The sequence below is a fragment of the Falco naumanni genome, chromosome 6 (assembly GCF_017639655.2).
Source record: "Falco naumanni isolate bFalNau1 chromosome 6, bFalNau1.pat, whole genome shotgun sequence".
Lineage (NCBI taxonomy): Eukaryota > Metazoa > Chordata > Aves > Falconiformes > Falconidae > Falco > Falco naumanni.
In genome coordinates, this window is record NC_054059.1 from 69,996,081 (window position 1) to 70,011,642 (window position 15,562).

The window sequence follows — 15,562 nt, forward strand, 5'->3', positions numbered from 1 at the left end:
GGCTTTTCAAGCTCATATTCTTCTCTTTGTAATTTTATTAAAATTACTAAGAAAGTTGTATTCAGACAATGCAAAGCTTAGGTTTCATTTTTCTTGACCATAGAGCTTATCTGCTCCCCTTTCATATAGTGAAAATAATCCAGTTATTTTTTATATGGTTTTCTCTCTTTTTAGTTGCGGTGTTCTTTTTTTAAATCAGAAGTATACAGCTCTGTTGATGTCCAAGGACTGTTGAAACCCCATGGATGACAGGAAACTGTCTTTTTGTGAAAAGAGAGCCGTGCTGTCTCCCCTCACAAGAAACCAAATTGAATGGTGTTTGAGTTCTGGGTTTTGAGGACAGAACTTAAGAAATTATCAAAGAGCCACAGTGAGAGCCAAGAGATGGTAGGCTTTATCCTGGTACTAAGAACTGGTCGCTCTCCTTCCTGTCAGTAACCTTTCCTCTTTCCTGTCAACTCCTTTGCTTCAGTTTTGTACTGAAAGATTGTTGTATCTTTTGAGGTGGTATGAGGCTTCATCTATTCATGATAACTATTGAATCAGTTTCAATATATCGTTAAACTTATGAGATGTTTTTCTAGACCAAGCCAGTCTATAGCTGATAGAAGTTTCCCTTTTTATTTTCTTTGATGCTGAGAAGTTCTTGTCACATCCACATGGAGACATAAGGAGCTACAGCTTCTGCAAGAAGTCCAGTTACAGAATCATAGAATGGTTTGGGTTGGAAGGGACCTTAAAGATCATCTAATTCCAACTCCCCTGCTGCGGGCAGGGACACCTTCCACTAGACCAGGTTGCTCAAAGCCCCATCCAGCCTGGGCTGGAACACTTCCAGGGATGGGGCATCCACAGCTTCTCCGGGCAACATGTTCCAATGTCTCACCACCTTTACAGTAAAGAACTTTTTATATCTAATCTAAATCTATCCTCTTTCAGTTTAAAGCCATTACCCCTTTTCCTATTAGTACATGCCCTTATAAATGTCCCTCTCCAGATGGCGCCTGAAAAGTTAAGGCTTACTAACTAGACACAAAATCACTTTCCTCCAATTCATTTTATGGAAAGCAGGAATGGGGCAAACCCCACAAAAATAATCCCAAAACAGCAGCTGCTTGAGCTGCAGAAGTCGCAGGGCCAGGTTTCCCGTGGTTTGCAGTGTTGTGTGGTTTCCGTTACCGGGTGCCTGCCGCAGCGTTGCTGGCTGAGGGAGGTGCCATGCCGGTGCCTCACTGCTGGGCTCACCCATGTGTGACACCGCTGGCGCCACAGCTGCACTGAGGGCAAGAGCAGGAGGCACAGAGAGCGGTCGTTCAGGTCTGTCTCCTTTACAGGCCCTGAACGTTCCTGTCTTTGACAAATCTGGAAGTTACTGAGGAGGCATAAAACTTGTTTGCTAGTTCACACGCTGGTAAAGGTACAGAGTGATTTGGTAGGCCTTGGTTCCTTGGAAAGCTAGGCTAAAAATTAATCTTCCCTCTGCTGGAGCCTTTTTTCTTTTCGACACGCTCCTAAAGGAATACAAAAGGCTATGTTTCAGGCAAAAACTTGCCTTGTTTCCTTCTCCCCCATGTGGGCATATGGCAGCCCAGGGTGTTGAAGTGTGTGGCCTGGGGCTGGCTAAGGCGTTTTGGCCTGTTTCCCTGGAGAAGCCTGGCAGCCTTTCATGGAGGATATTAAAATGCTGACTTTATTATCCTAATTGGGATAAAACTAGGTTTCGGTATCAGAATCCCTTGCTGCTCTTCATTATCTGCCCCTGTTAAGCAACATGAACTAACTCCTTGGCTTGCTGGTATTTTCTTTTTACGCTGTTGGTACACATTGGGATAGCAGAAGTGTTGGAGTAGAGGTGAACAGCTCCATGCTCAGCCAAGTCCCCCTCCTGAAATGGTCAGATCTGAAAATTGCTGTCATTTAAGAAAACCTGTAGATTGCCCTGTTTTGCAGGAAATAATTCTGGACCAACCACCACTATTTTGTAAGTATCTGAAATACACACACCACACCCTCCCACACACTGCAAAATAGTTTGATGCTGACACAGAAACTAATTCTACAAATATATGTTTTCTGCTGGGTAAAGTTAGAATTTCTTACCTTTGTGGTGTTATATCTATGGGTAAGAAAAGTGGCAAGTGCACTGATTAGTTAATTTTAGTGGTTTGGTTTTTTTCTTCAAAATTCATTAACAGCTGATCCCGGAATACTTCTGAAGATAAATACTAGTTTAAGGAATCATGTAACAGCAAGTTTTTCTAATTGGTCTTCAGGGCTTCCTTTTTTAAAGGCAAAGGGGTAGTCTGCTGTTTGTAGCTGCTGTTTGACATTATTTCTAATTGCCAAAGTCTTTAGGCTAAATAAGCTGGTAGAATTTGCCTTGTAGCTATATGTTTGAAATTTTTGAAATTGTGCATCTGTGTAAGTTTCTAACTAGTGTTAAAACATTGGTGATGATCTCTCCAGTCTGTTCATTTCCACTTAAAAATATTAAGAAAAATTACCAAGGTGCGTTTTCACTTTGTGCTTGTCTCTTTGTCAAGTATGGTAGGCAGTTTTTGCATGGATTTGCACAATCTTCTTTTGTTGAAGAAAGCTTTCCAACAAATATTTCAGAATTATATTGCAACAGATTATGCTATTTTTTTTAATATAAGCAAAAATACTAAAGAGATTATCTGTGATCAAAACCGATAAATTAAATAGGGAAGATGAGCGGTTTAGGCCTAATAAGCAATATTTACATATACTTTCAGTCTGATAGTCTGGTTTTTGAGTCTTGTTAGAAGAAAAATAATTATTTTAATTGTTTCTTTTCCTTTAAATGATCAATTTCAATTTGATTTAAAAAGTCTTGTCTGTTACCTGTAGGCTGACTCTTCTAAGAAATTAGTTTTCATATTTTAATACTAGTTTTGGAATTTTTTTGGCTTTGATTCATATATTTCTATTATTGCGTTGTTAAAGTAAAAGCTGTGTAGTAATCTGTGGGTACAGAAATACATAAAAGTAGAGGGCAATGCTGATATGCTGAGGAGAGGTGGTATTAAAAAGAATAATTGGCTGCATCTTTATTTGCACCTTGTACTTGTAGTCCTGAACTAAAAATGTGTCCCATGCTGAACTCCAGATTTCAAGCACTTCTTGCAGATATAATAATGAGAAAAGCAACCAAAAGTTGAATGATGAGTAGGAATTGGTCATGAATGTGTTATCTTTATGCGAATATCTTTCCCAAAGACAATGTTATATGAAAACTTCTCCATCTGCTTCCTTACTCTGACTTCTATCTTCTTAGTAATACTGAAAGTTTTTGTTGGGAGAATTCCTAGAGTTTTGCTGCTTTTCTTTAATCTGCCTCTTTTTAACTTAATTTTGTATTTAGTTATTTTCTTCCAACTGATGGCTGAAAGTAAAAATCTAAAAATTCAAAGCTAACTGATAGCACAGAGAGACTTTTAAGAGTGCTCTTACAACAAGTAGTAACTTCTCATTCATCCTCATGAAGCTGGCACCTAGATCTGCTGGAGGCTGCCTGAGAACCAGGTGCTCCTTGTCCTATTAGAATGCCTGCCTGTGGGCACATTGGTCTGTCATATCTGATCCCAGTGATGAATGAGGCTGCAGTATGAAAGTCCTCCAGCCCCTGTACCAAGGAATAGCCATCAGAAATGCATTCTGCATAGCCATACTTTTATCTGCAACTCACCCTCAAAGTGCTTGAGGTGCCTGGCAACTATTCTCTTTGTGAGGCAGATGCAATTAAGCTGAGCTCTCTGAAAGTGTCCTAGGTGGAAATGGTTCCTAGGACTGGAAGATCATTTTTGTGTAGATGGACTTAATGTGATGGGCTGTGTATTCAAAAATTCCAGGCTTGAAAAAAAGCAGATCTGAGAGCTGAATGACTTTCTGACACATCTGATACCTGTTTTTAATAACAGTGGTAAGAAATTGTGCTTTGTCTGGCTTGTCTTACTTTAATCAACCTGTAAGAAATGTGAAAATACAAATTATCTGAGACTTGTTTTTAAACCAAGTGTTCTTCTGTGACCTTTAGCTGTTAAAGGGGGTGATAATCTGGTACTTTTCAGCATCGTAGTCATTACCAATCAGTGTATATATTATATCCATGAAGTTTGCATTGAACGTTCTCATGGGAAAAAAACGCCCTATCTTCAATTTCTTTGATTTTGTTACTGAGTCTTTTAAGCAAGAGCTAATATGAATTTTTTTGTCTGGTATTCTTTCGGTACTATATCCAGACAGCTTTTGCAGTAAGCTTGTAGCCCAAGAAAAATGTCATATTTTCCCTATAACTTTTTTAGTGAAGGAATCATTTCAGTTACGTAAGAGCTGCTAGAACAGAACAAACTTGAGATTATGCCGTGGAGATGATTCTTCCACAGGTGTTTGAAAACTGTGCCTTGTAAAGCAGTATCATCTGCAAACAAGACATTAAGTGCAGGCATAGCAATTAGTTGTGTAGGTGGTACTGTGTAACTTAGACCAGCTGTTAGGCTCTAAAGGTAGAGAGATACAGAGGACAACCACTGGTTGGCTGAATTGGGTTTTCTGTTTCATTTATTGCTGCAGAGCCGTATTTTAGTACTAAGACTCAAGCAAGGTACAGAGACTGTTCCTAGTCTATTTCTGTTTGCATTTGAAAAACAAAATATTTTATGAGATTTATAGCATCCCTTCCCACTCATAGAAGATGCAGAAATCAAGAAAATGACCTTGTGATGGCAGATGGTTTGTGATGTTAAAGTAATGCTCACAGTTCTGAACCTCATATTTGAGGTCACCCTGAGGACCTCCAAGGCTCCTTGTAAATTGTGCCTTATAGAACGGAAAAGTAATATTAGCTATTTAACATCCAGAATAAAATCTTGTTTCAATCTTAACTGTGAGTGAAACAATAAAGATGACTTTTTACAGCTGAGTCTTACTTGAAAAAATTTACGATGTCATGCATCTCACTGAAGTTCAGCTTTTTTCTCATTACCTACAGTGGCAGATAGACTGCTGTCTATCTGCAAGACTGCTGTCTGTTTCCTTCATTTTTCCGTATAACTGGCATATATTCAGTAGAAAACATTAGCATGGGGACCTTGCCTCATCTTTCTAATGCAGTATGACACATCTTGTCCTTTTGTTCCTAGATTGATGACTCATTATGCTTTCTTCCAGATATTAAGGCTATGCACATAAAATGAAATGTAAAAATTTTTCAAACAAATATGAGTGACTATGTATCACAGTCATCTGTGTCTTTATGGTCACTGAGTAGTAGCTGAAGTCATCTGGGACCTTTGTTATTGAAGGCAGTCAGGGTTGCCTTTTGGGCACAATCTGTTACTGATTTCAAGGAACGTAATAGTTTGGCTGGGATTCAAGAAACCAGGGATTGACACGCAGCCTCTCCAACTGTTGCCCACTGTCTAGTTTATCTTGATATAGCTTAATAAAAAGGCAGCTGTGAACATTCACATTCCTTTGCCTGCTCTCATGGTCTTGGACATTGACTTTTCAGGCCAGAATATGTAATGATGTTTCAAATCTGAAATGCTAGCACCTACGCTAAACACAGAATTACACCCCTGTGCCACTTTCTATGTCAGAACCCTCACAGCTTTTTGCAAACAAGATTGCACAGATACTTTTTTTCCTACCAGGTTGTCCTGAAAGGATCATGATCTGGGTTCCCATTGGTCTGAGAACCTGTTTGGGGTTTTGGTGGCATTGTTTGTTGGTTTTTTTACATGCAATGTTACATATTGTTTAATATTTTTCCATAAACAATGTGAAAGCCTTAATAGCATTGAAGTAACAGGCTCAAGTGCCAGGAATATGTGTCTGCCATTCAAACCTGCACCATCTTTATTTCAAGCATAAATTTCCCTGTTGCCCCTTTGTTGGGATGAGCACTTGAGATGAGTGCTGGAAGCTCATTATGATAGAAATAAATATGATGCTAGGAAAGTGTTGAAAATATTTTCAAGGACTTCTGTTTTGCTGGTAGTTTCTTCATTAAAAGCTACCACTTGGCTGTCATCAACATAGTCCCCAGCCTTACTGTCCTTCCAAGATTCATTGCTTCTAGTTGGCATTTGAATGCTAGAAATTTCATCCCACGGACTGTTGGATTGGATGTCACCCTGCTAACTCCTGGGTTTGATTAATGGAAAGCATTTCATTTGGAATGAAACATAATAATTAGCCTGTTAAGCTACCTAAATTGCTAGGAGTGCATCACAGTTTTTCAATTTGCTTTTTCTTCTCTAGAAGAGAAAGCAAAATGTACCTGAAAATTCCTTTCTCAACAGTGTAAAAGCTCTGAAGAAGTTCTCGTTTTCTGTAGTGAATATTAGGAATTTCTGTGCAGCTTACACTAGATACTTGTCCAAGGGAGCAATGCAGCTCACTGGGGGTTAGTGTTTTATCACTCGGAGAGGTTTAAGCGTAGATAGGATTGACAGCTTTCCTCGTAACTTTCTTAAGCTTTACCTTTTACAGAAATTGTTACTTTGTTTTTCTCTCACTACTGTTTGTGGAGTTTGTTTCTTTATGGACATACTCTGTGGAGTAGTAGTGCAGTCACCTTAAGCACCAGAATGAGGAAGCCTGTTCTGCGCATTAGAAAATAAATGACACAACCTTCTGTGACAAGTCATACATTTGTATTTTGTAAATCAACATGCAGAGCAACTTTAGTAAGGAGTCACTTCAGCATTACGCCTCCAGCTGAACATCTAGGCATGAGGCTGAACGGCAGCGGGCAGGGGTATATCAGCATTTTGTCAGTACTGGAGGGTGTTGTGGATCTTGCTCTTCTACAGCTGGTTCAGCCACTTCAGCCTATGTTGATAACTTAAATTTATGCTATCAAAAAATAAAACTACTATAGGAAAAATATGTCCTGGCAAAAAAAGCCTATTTTATTTCTTGGACAGATGTTTTCTGTGCCTTGGGGCTTCATTTCTCCTAGGAGGCATAAGGCAGCTCAACACAGCTCCAAATTTTTTCTTTCCTGCTCTTCGATTTATATAGTCAACCTGTCACTGTAAAGTGTAAGTGCATTCCAGTGTAAGAATGATAGCGGTGGTGACTTTGTACAAACTTTAGCACCTCTTTCTTTTTGGAGTAAGATAAACTCTCTGGGGTTTTATTTTTGCTCTCTAAATTTTGATCAGGATTATTTGGGTAGTGTGATTATTAATAATAAAAATGTAATTCTGACAGTGGAAAGTTGTTTTTTTAAGAAAGCAAATTTTGTGCTATTTCTGAAGATGTCAGACTCAGCATTCACTTTATTGAAGCTGGATCCTGACAGGCAGTGTTTTCTCTCCAACTCATACTGGTTTTCATGAGTTACCATATGGAGCAGTTGCTGCTTAGATCTGTAATGATGTCTATCATTATGGAAGTTCAGGTTGTTGTTTAATTTGTTGATTACTATGAAAATTAGGCTTAAAAACTTCAACAAATGTTGAAGTTGTTCTGAAATGGTAGAAAGCCTTCAGAAGGGACTCATGTTTTTGGAAGTGTAAACAAATATGATAAAAATTTGCACTTTGAAACAGCAGCATTCTGTGGTGTGGTAGTTCTTAATACCTTAATTAGGAGGCAGTGGATTACTCCTATAGTGTGAACAAACCTGGTGATTAATAACATTGGTCTTATGAGCCCCCCAGGTTAGCTATTTCTGCTCTTCACAATCTTTTTCTGCCATTGTCACCATTTCTGCCATCAGTAGTACGTGGTGACAGATCTTACTCTTTAATTTGTTCTCCATCTCTCCACACTTCTACTTCTGTCTTGGTTTGACTTCAGTGGTTGTTTTCTACCTGTTATCTCTGGCACGCTTCTAGTGGGCATGGGAGACATCTTGTCAGTAAGAACAGGTCATTGCTTCTGGTCTTCTGTATTCTTTAGCTTTTTCCTTTAGTCTTGAACAATGAGCTTGGTCTGTCTTAGCTGTCTAAAATGTTCTGAAAACCTCCCTCCTTTTCAGACAGCAGCAAGATCATTTAGGTGATACAGAGTTCTCAGACTGCTGCTAGCAAATTAATACCATGCTCTGTCCACCAATCAAGAAGGCAAAATGGAGTGACTTTACCATGTGAGCGTTGCAGTCTATCATGTAATACTGTATGGATTCCATTCTCTTTGGCTACTAGGCTGTCTGGAGAGCAGGATTGTGCTGTTTCACCTTGGTACTCTTGTTTTGAGCGCCTAGCTCACTGGGAATGGACTAAGTGATACTGCTTTTACTTCATGACCTCTGACTGTGAATTAGAATGCATATTGTAACATTACTGTTTGTACAGCTCTGCTGTTCTAATTGGTTGAAATAGTTTTGATACAGATGTTTTTTGTTTCAGAATATATTGAGAAGATAGGAGTGGAAAAATAGCTTCCTGTTCCTAAAGAGTGTCTATTTCCCCAGCAAAACCCGCCTTTCCTGATTGATAGTTTGTTACTTTTCTAGCTTGTTCTTAACACCTTCCAATGATAGAAATGCTTTGGAGTCCCGTGCAAAGCTAAGGGTCTACGCTGGATGTTTTAGGGCTGATGTTTTGTTTGCCCTCCGGGGGTGATGTTTATTTTGGTTGTGGGGGGCAACATCGTTTGAAAATACTTACATTGTGTGTGCTGCCTTGATGAGAAGCTAGTGTTTAAGCCCAGATCTGATTGAATTGAAAACATTTCCCTGTCTTGCTGGTATTCCACAGTTAGCAAAACTGAGAAGCTTGTATTCAGCTCTTCATACAATTAAGCTATTTTAAATACACTTCTTGCTTTTGTAATATTTTTTCCATCCCTGCCTTAGCATTTATCCTTGGAAAATGCCTGCTCCTCAAATTCACCACTACTACTTTGCCACTTTTTTTGAAAAATAAAAACAAGGTTGTCTTGGACCTATAGATAATGTTAGCTAAAATGTGGCAGTAAGGTGACAGTGAATAGCTATGCAAAAGACAAGAATTAACGATTGTTGTTAGTGAAGGCTGGATAAAAGGAAAGCCATCATAGCCTGAGATCCTTGACAGCAGATTTGACATCTAGCCAGCAGTTCCCTGTCCTGTGTTTTTGTAGTTTATTCTTTCTACCAGGGTATAGAATTTTCTATTTGTCCAGTAGTTACTCTAATGAAAGAAATACAAGAATTACAAGACTTTAGGCATTTAAGAGCTGTTATTTCATGGTCTCTGCAAACTCTGCCAGCACCATACTAATTTGCATAAACCTTATGTTTTTCATAGAAAACCTGGGGCCAGCAGTAACATTTTTTTATTTAGGGTTTTTGTTGTTGGGTTTTTTTAAATGACAGCTTATATTATGAAGTACAGATTGGCCTGAAAAAAAGGATCATTGATCTGATGCCCTTGGCACTGTTCAAAATTTTACAAATATATGAAGAGGAAGCATAAAGTTATTTCAAGGTGTTCCCAGAGGGCAGTAGTCATAGACAGCCACAGAAAAAACTATGTGTTAAGGAGTTCGCAGATTAAATACAGGATAGTAAGAGTCCTGTCTCCTTTTATAGTTAGAAATACTTGAATCCTACAGTGCTGCAATCCTACTTCCATAAAATATTACATCAAAGTACATCACAACTTTTATTCTTACCTGATTCCCAAAGTTACATGAATAATATTAGCAGAAAACAAAGAGCACTAAGGAGAAACTGCCGTATTTTACTTTTTGGAAGTTGGAAAAAAATGGAGAAAATTTGTTTTAAGCAGTACTAGAAATCAAGAATGGGTGCCAAGTAACTTACTGCTCTAGGGAAAAGTGAACTTTAATTAGGGAACTGTGTTTTTCTAACCTGCCACAGGTGAGTCATTTGAGCAAGGCAATCACTGGGCCAAAACAGTGCTTACTGGTATGGAATTCTGTGCTGGCACATATGACCTGCTTCATGTGTTTGAGAATTGGGCACACTCACACAGCGTTATATGTGCAAGTAGTATAGACTGAAGTTGATCCTGGTGTCATATTACTTGTTTCTTAAAATTCTTGCTGCACTCTACATCTGTTGTTTGTTTTGGTTTTTTTTTTGTGGGATGTGACTGTGAAAATGCAGTAGGCCATATCTCTTGTTCACTGGAATGGGAATAACTTCCTATTTATCTGACTTTTATGAGAAAGTATTGGCTCTCTTGATTTATTTGCTGAGATTGTGGAGAAATAAATTTGCAGCATAGTTTATGTAAATAACCATAAACAGAGACACATGAAGTTTAGTCTTGAAAAGAGTTAAATTTTATGCAAGAATCTCAGAGAGAAATGGAGTTTTACTTCATAGACAAAATTCACAGATTTTAAATGTTTCCAGCTGAAAACTTTCTGTAATTTTCCCTTTTTGTAATAATTAGCTAGCTGAATACTAGCTATGATACCTTTTGGCTTGAATAGCTTGGTGCTGAAGTTCGTTAATTTGTTTAAACTATTGTCAATAGATATGTTTTGTTTGTGGATATAGGTGTTGCTAGGGATAGAAATACTGCTGTCATGTTTATAAGTATACGTTAATTTAGATGATGACTTAAAACTTTATTTTCTTTGTAGTTATTTGAACTGCTAGGCCCTGAAGGTTTTGAACTCATAGAGAAACTGCTACAGAACAGATCTTTGATTCTGGAAAGGTCTTTGACTTGTCCAAATGATAACAGGTTCCAGACACTGCAAGGTAAGCAACTACAAAATTTTTATTCCAAACCAGATACCAGAAACTGTTCAGTTGTATTTCAAAGAACAGTACTGTCTATGTGTATATAAAAAGCAAGGAAAAAAACAGGGAGAGGTGGGGTTCATGTATATACGGGCTTAAACAAAGAAATTGGGGTCTGGTTATACAGAGGAAACAAACATGTATTGCATATATTTATTTACTTTTCAGCTGCTTATGGGCATGTGTAATTTTTAAACTTATTAACTGTTGCTCGTTTTCTGTTTTAATGGATTACTCTGGAAATAAGTTGATCTTTGGTTATTCCTCATCTGCTTTGCTGCTTACTGTCTACTTCTTGTACTATGATCAAATGTGGGTCCCGGCACAAAAAAGCACAGTAACAACCATGTCTGAAAAAAATAAAGTTAAGCTTAAGGATGGATGAGTGAGAGGAAAAAAAGGACCTCAGGTTTTATACTGTGGTTTTTGTTTTTATAATACAAAGGCTAATTCTTTTAAAATCCATTTTACAAATTGCTGTTTGAAAACAAGTCTTCTCAATTTCTCCTCTGGCAAAAATAAATCTGACTGTGAATAGGTTGTGACTTGGCATAAATCTTACATGGACATAGCACCATGCAGCCCATTGCATGTTCACAGCATACGGAGTTATAAAAATGTGAAAAAAAACTGGTAATGGTGGAGTTATGTATCCTCACAATAATTAAAAAATGCAAAATAATGCATTTTTTAATACATTTATCTTAAATGAAATGTTATGTAAGCAAGTGTTTAGGAGTTTATGCTGATGGTTAGTCTAAACTCATCAGAACAACTGTTGTTTTATCTGTTTGTAATTTCCAAGTGGAATATCTTACTAAACAAGGTTTTGTCTTGGTGTTTTTTCCCTTCTCAAATAATCACGTAATAAAAAAATTAAAAATACATTCAGTAGAAACTGAACAATTACTGTTTTCCTCCTACATGCAATTTTTAGTTCCACAGGTATTTTCTTCTCACTTAGCAGAAGTAGTATTTTGGAAGCTTTTATGAATTTATTCTTCACTATGCTATCAGTAAAATTACCACAGTAATTTCTGCTAGAATGTGGAGGAAGAATATTTTCAATGTTGTGCTTTTGAGACAATAGGAAAATGTTACTGATTGTATGCTTTTTTCCACTGATGGGAGAACCCTTCTTTCACTGTGGTAAAGAAGTCAATGATGTTCAAGTACCTTCTCTGAGATTGAAGATGCTCTACCCCAAATTCAGTTTATTAATTTTAATAATGCTTTTTTTTTAAGTTGATCAAAATGGTGTTTCTAATGGGGAGTGAAGTTTTATCTTTCCAGAATTGCATTTAGGGAAGGAAGTCACTTATGTCTGCAGAAATTTAGTTATCTTTGAGTAATTTCTGTCTTGAGAAAATAAGCACAAGTCAATGAACTGTACATGTACTGCATTTTTGTAGCATACTCTATTATTTGATTATTTCATATGTAATTTACCTCATGGCAGTAAAGATTGTTGTGCTTATCAGACAAATCAAGTAACAGTTCTTTGTCCTGGTGTGTCCAGTCTGAATTAAATTTAGTCAGGAAATTGCATCATTGTCTCCTTTTAATACAAGAGAAAGAGTTAAAGCTACAGACATGATGGTATTGAATGTGGACATTTTGACAGTTTATTAGAATCGATTCAATGCTATTTAGCAAGTTATAGTCACCTTATCCAGTATGCATGCTGTGAGATGTAGGAGTTTCACCACAGGTGAAAACTGAAAATTAAGTGGCACAAATTGTTCAAAACATCAGTCAAGTGGGTTTATTTGATGAGAAAACATTTTCAGATTTTTGGCTTCAGAATTTGACTGCAAAAGTACATATGAAATGCAATTGAATTAAGTATGTAATATGCAGTCAAACCTACATAAACTAATAATCTGCAGAATTTTGAAAACAAAATTTAAAAACACTGATATACTTAAACCAAAACAAATCTCTCCAACCCATTGCATATAAAAGCCTTGGTTGTATCTTTGGTTTTGGCCAGTAATGGCCTTGGAATGGCAAATGTGACTGGGCTTTTTCAGATTCCCTGCTCTCCTAGATTTATTACTGTAGTTGTTTTGTGGTTCTGATCCTTCTTGATTCAATCATGCTGCTTATCCATGTAAAGGGAGGGAGTCCTTGTGGTTGTATAGATTAGAATTTCTCTTCTCAGTTGTTAGGGAAATTACATTGTGAGTACACTTTTAATTGTTATGTGAAGAGGTTGTTTAAAAAACCCAGCCTGTTTAATCTGATTTCATACCATTCTACTCATCAGTATACACATGTAAGAGAAAAGTTATGTGTGAAAGGAGAGATAAGTGGTGTTTCCACTGCTGATGAAGTTATAAATATAGAAAGCCCTTCCTTTTGCTGCTAGCCCATCCCGTTGCTTTTGGATGAAGTTTTGTTTGCTTAATGATGGTAACTTTAAACATCCTACCTTTGGGACATGAGCTGATACTTCTTTTAGTTTCTTGACGCCAACTGCTGCACAGTCATTTACATAAAATTAAACTGTCTTTAAAAATACATGCCCCACCCCACCCCTGCCTAAAAAAAAATCCAGACCCTCCAAAAAGACCAACAAACATCAGAAAACAAATTTTTAGAAGAAAACTGAGAAGAACAGAGATGGAATGCAGTACTTACGGATATGCATACCTGTTATCATATTGCAGAACAGTACAAGAAGTTTATAGGAGAAAATGCTAAGCCCAATTATGGTTGTCAAGTTACAATTCAGTCCGAACAAGAAAAACTGTTACTGAAACAATATCGTCGGGAAGAAAAGCGAAATGCCAGAAAAGAAAAACAAGCTGGGGAAGATGGAGAAGTTTCTGGAGAAGGACTAATGTGCTTTGATCCCAAAGAGCTGCGGATGCAAAGGTAATAAATGCCAAAAGCTGAGAAATGCTTCTGTTGTAAATGCTACTTCAGCATATCATAACAGTTTATTTTGGTTTAGTTTGCTTTGGTGATTAGATGATTCTGACTTCAAGTCACGTTTTATTACAAGTGTAGAATTTTTTTTTAATACGAAAGCCTAATTTTCAGGGAAAGAAAGCAGTGATCTACTTAATGAGAATATTCCTCATTTCATCTATGTGGGTTGGAGATGCAGATTAGAGGGGTAGGCTTGCTTTCTTAGTTCCTTTATCAACACTGCTTGCTTAAGATTTATGAAGTCTATACTAAATCTATCAGAACTATCTTTCTTTTTTTCCACTAGAGATTAATGGGTACTATCTTCCATGTTGTCAGCTAAAGGTAGTGGGAGGAGTAGGGGAGGGAAAGTATATGGAGCAAATAAGCTGCTGTATTTTTTGTTGAGAAAAATACAGCGGGACTGGTATCTAACTGTGAATACATGTGTTGTATTGCTTAAAAAGAGACAAAGCTGTGTTTAGGAAAGTCTTGCACTTAATAGATTGCACTTCTAATTTTTATCTAAACAGTCTGTTACAAGGACTTGGTTTAACTGATGCCAGATAAATAACACTGTAAAATTCCTTTGTTGATTATTTTATGCAATGTTTTTTTCCTTAAATTTCCACAACTCTTGCTCTGACTTTAATATAAGATATTCAGGTTTTGTAATGGCTGACTAAAATAGGCAGAATTATTGCAGTTATTTTTCTGCTCACAGAGAACTAGCGCTTTTGAATGCTCGAAGTGTGCCAGTCCTAGGCAGACAGAGAGAGATGGACTTTGAAAAAATTCATTATCCACATGTTTATGATTCCCGAGCTGAAGCTATGAAAACATCAGCATTCATTGGGGGTGCAAAGGTACGTGTTTGGTGCATGACCCTTCTTGAACAGTACATCTTTCCCAGTGAATAATGTGCAGCAGGGTTCTCTTTGTCCCCTTAGAGAGTCTCCTCATCGGAGTCCAATGTATGAAGCAGTGCTTCTTTGCAGAGGGTTTTACACACTTTCATATATTCTGGTTTTATTTTGACTGCAGAAGAAAAAAATCTCATTCTCAACTACTGTGTTTGTTTTTATTTCTAGGCTCACTTAATTTAAATACTGTTTTTCTCTTTCTGTCTTTTGGAAACCATTGAATAGACTTCCACAAAATGAATGCTTTATGAAATTCTAGACTTAATGGCTTTTGAAATTTAATAAAATGGAGTTACCTTTTTTGTCTTTTGGGGACTATTTTCTGAGTAGTAAACCTGATTGTTTTCCATATTGGGGTTCAGTGCTGCCTATAAAATGAATCAGTGAGAATTGCTTCTATTTTGGATTCATTTTTGGAGGAAAGTGATAAACCATTGTTCAAAATGTGTTATACATAATGACACTTTCTGTTTTCATACTTTCAATTAATTTTCCTGTAATACTGGTTTAGGTGTTCTTACCAGAGGCAGTTCAGAGAGAAAACAATAAAATGTATGAAGAGGTGAAGATACCCCATAGTGAGCCAATGCCTATTGGTATTGAAGAGAAAATTGTTTATGTTAAAGACTTAGATGAGGTGAGTAAACCATTTAAATATATTAAATTACGTTTTGCTTCATGTTAAAAATATTTAACTGGAAAAGATTACCAGTTAATACTGTGATGTGTAATGTGTAAGTGCAGCCAGTTAGTTTTTGCTACTGATTTTGCGAGTATTTATTGGGGAATGTAGTTCAGTGATAATAATCCCTTTCATGATGACTCAGATTCAAGAAATTTCTCCTCTAAACTACTTGTTCATGAGTTGCAATTCTCAATTCTTTTGGCATTGCCTGTTCAGCTATCTATGGTTCTGAGCTGTGATCTGAATCACTGAAATGAAAATAAGATGTTATGGTGATTCTGTTCTTTTTCTGGAGACCAC

General features: G+C 37.1%; 1 protein-coding gene across 2 annotated transcripts in view; it reads left to right on the forward strand.

Moving 5' to 3' along the window:
* Positions 1 to 15,562, forward strand: part of ASCC3 (activating signal cointegrator 1 complex subunit 3) — a 280,895-nt gene that overhangs the window by 39,863 nt on the left and 225,470 nt on the right. For both annotated transcript variants that reach the window (XM_040597335.1, XM_040597334.1), the window contains exons 5-8: positions 10,576 to 10,696; positions 13,411 to 13,618; positions 14,379 to 14,520; positions 15,089 to 15,214. In XM_040597335.1, the coding sequence (XP_040453269.1) occupies positions 10,576 to 10,696; positions 13,411 to 13,618; positions 14,379 to 14,520; positions 15,089 to 15,214 (597 nt within the window). The remainder of the gene's footprint in view (positions 1 to 10,575; positions 10,697 to 13,410; positions 13,619 to 14,378; positions 14,521 to 15,088; positions 15,215 to 15,562) is intronic.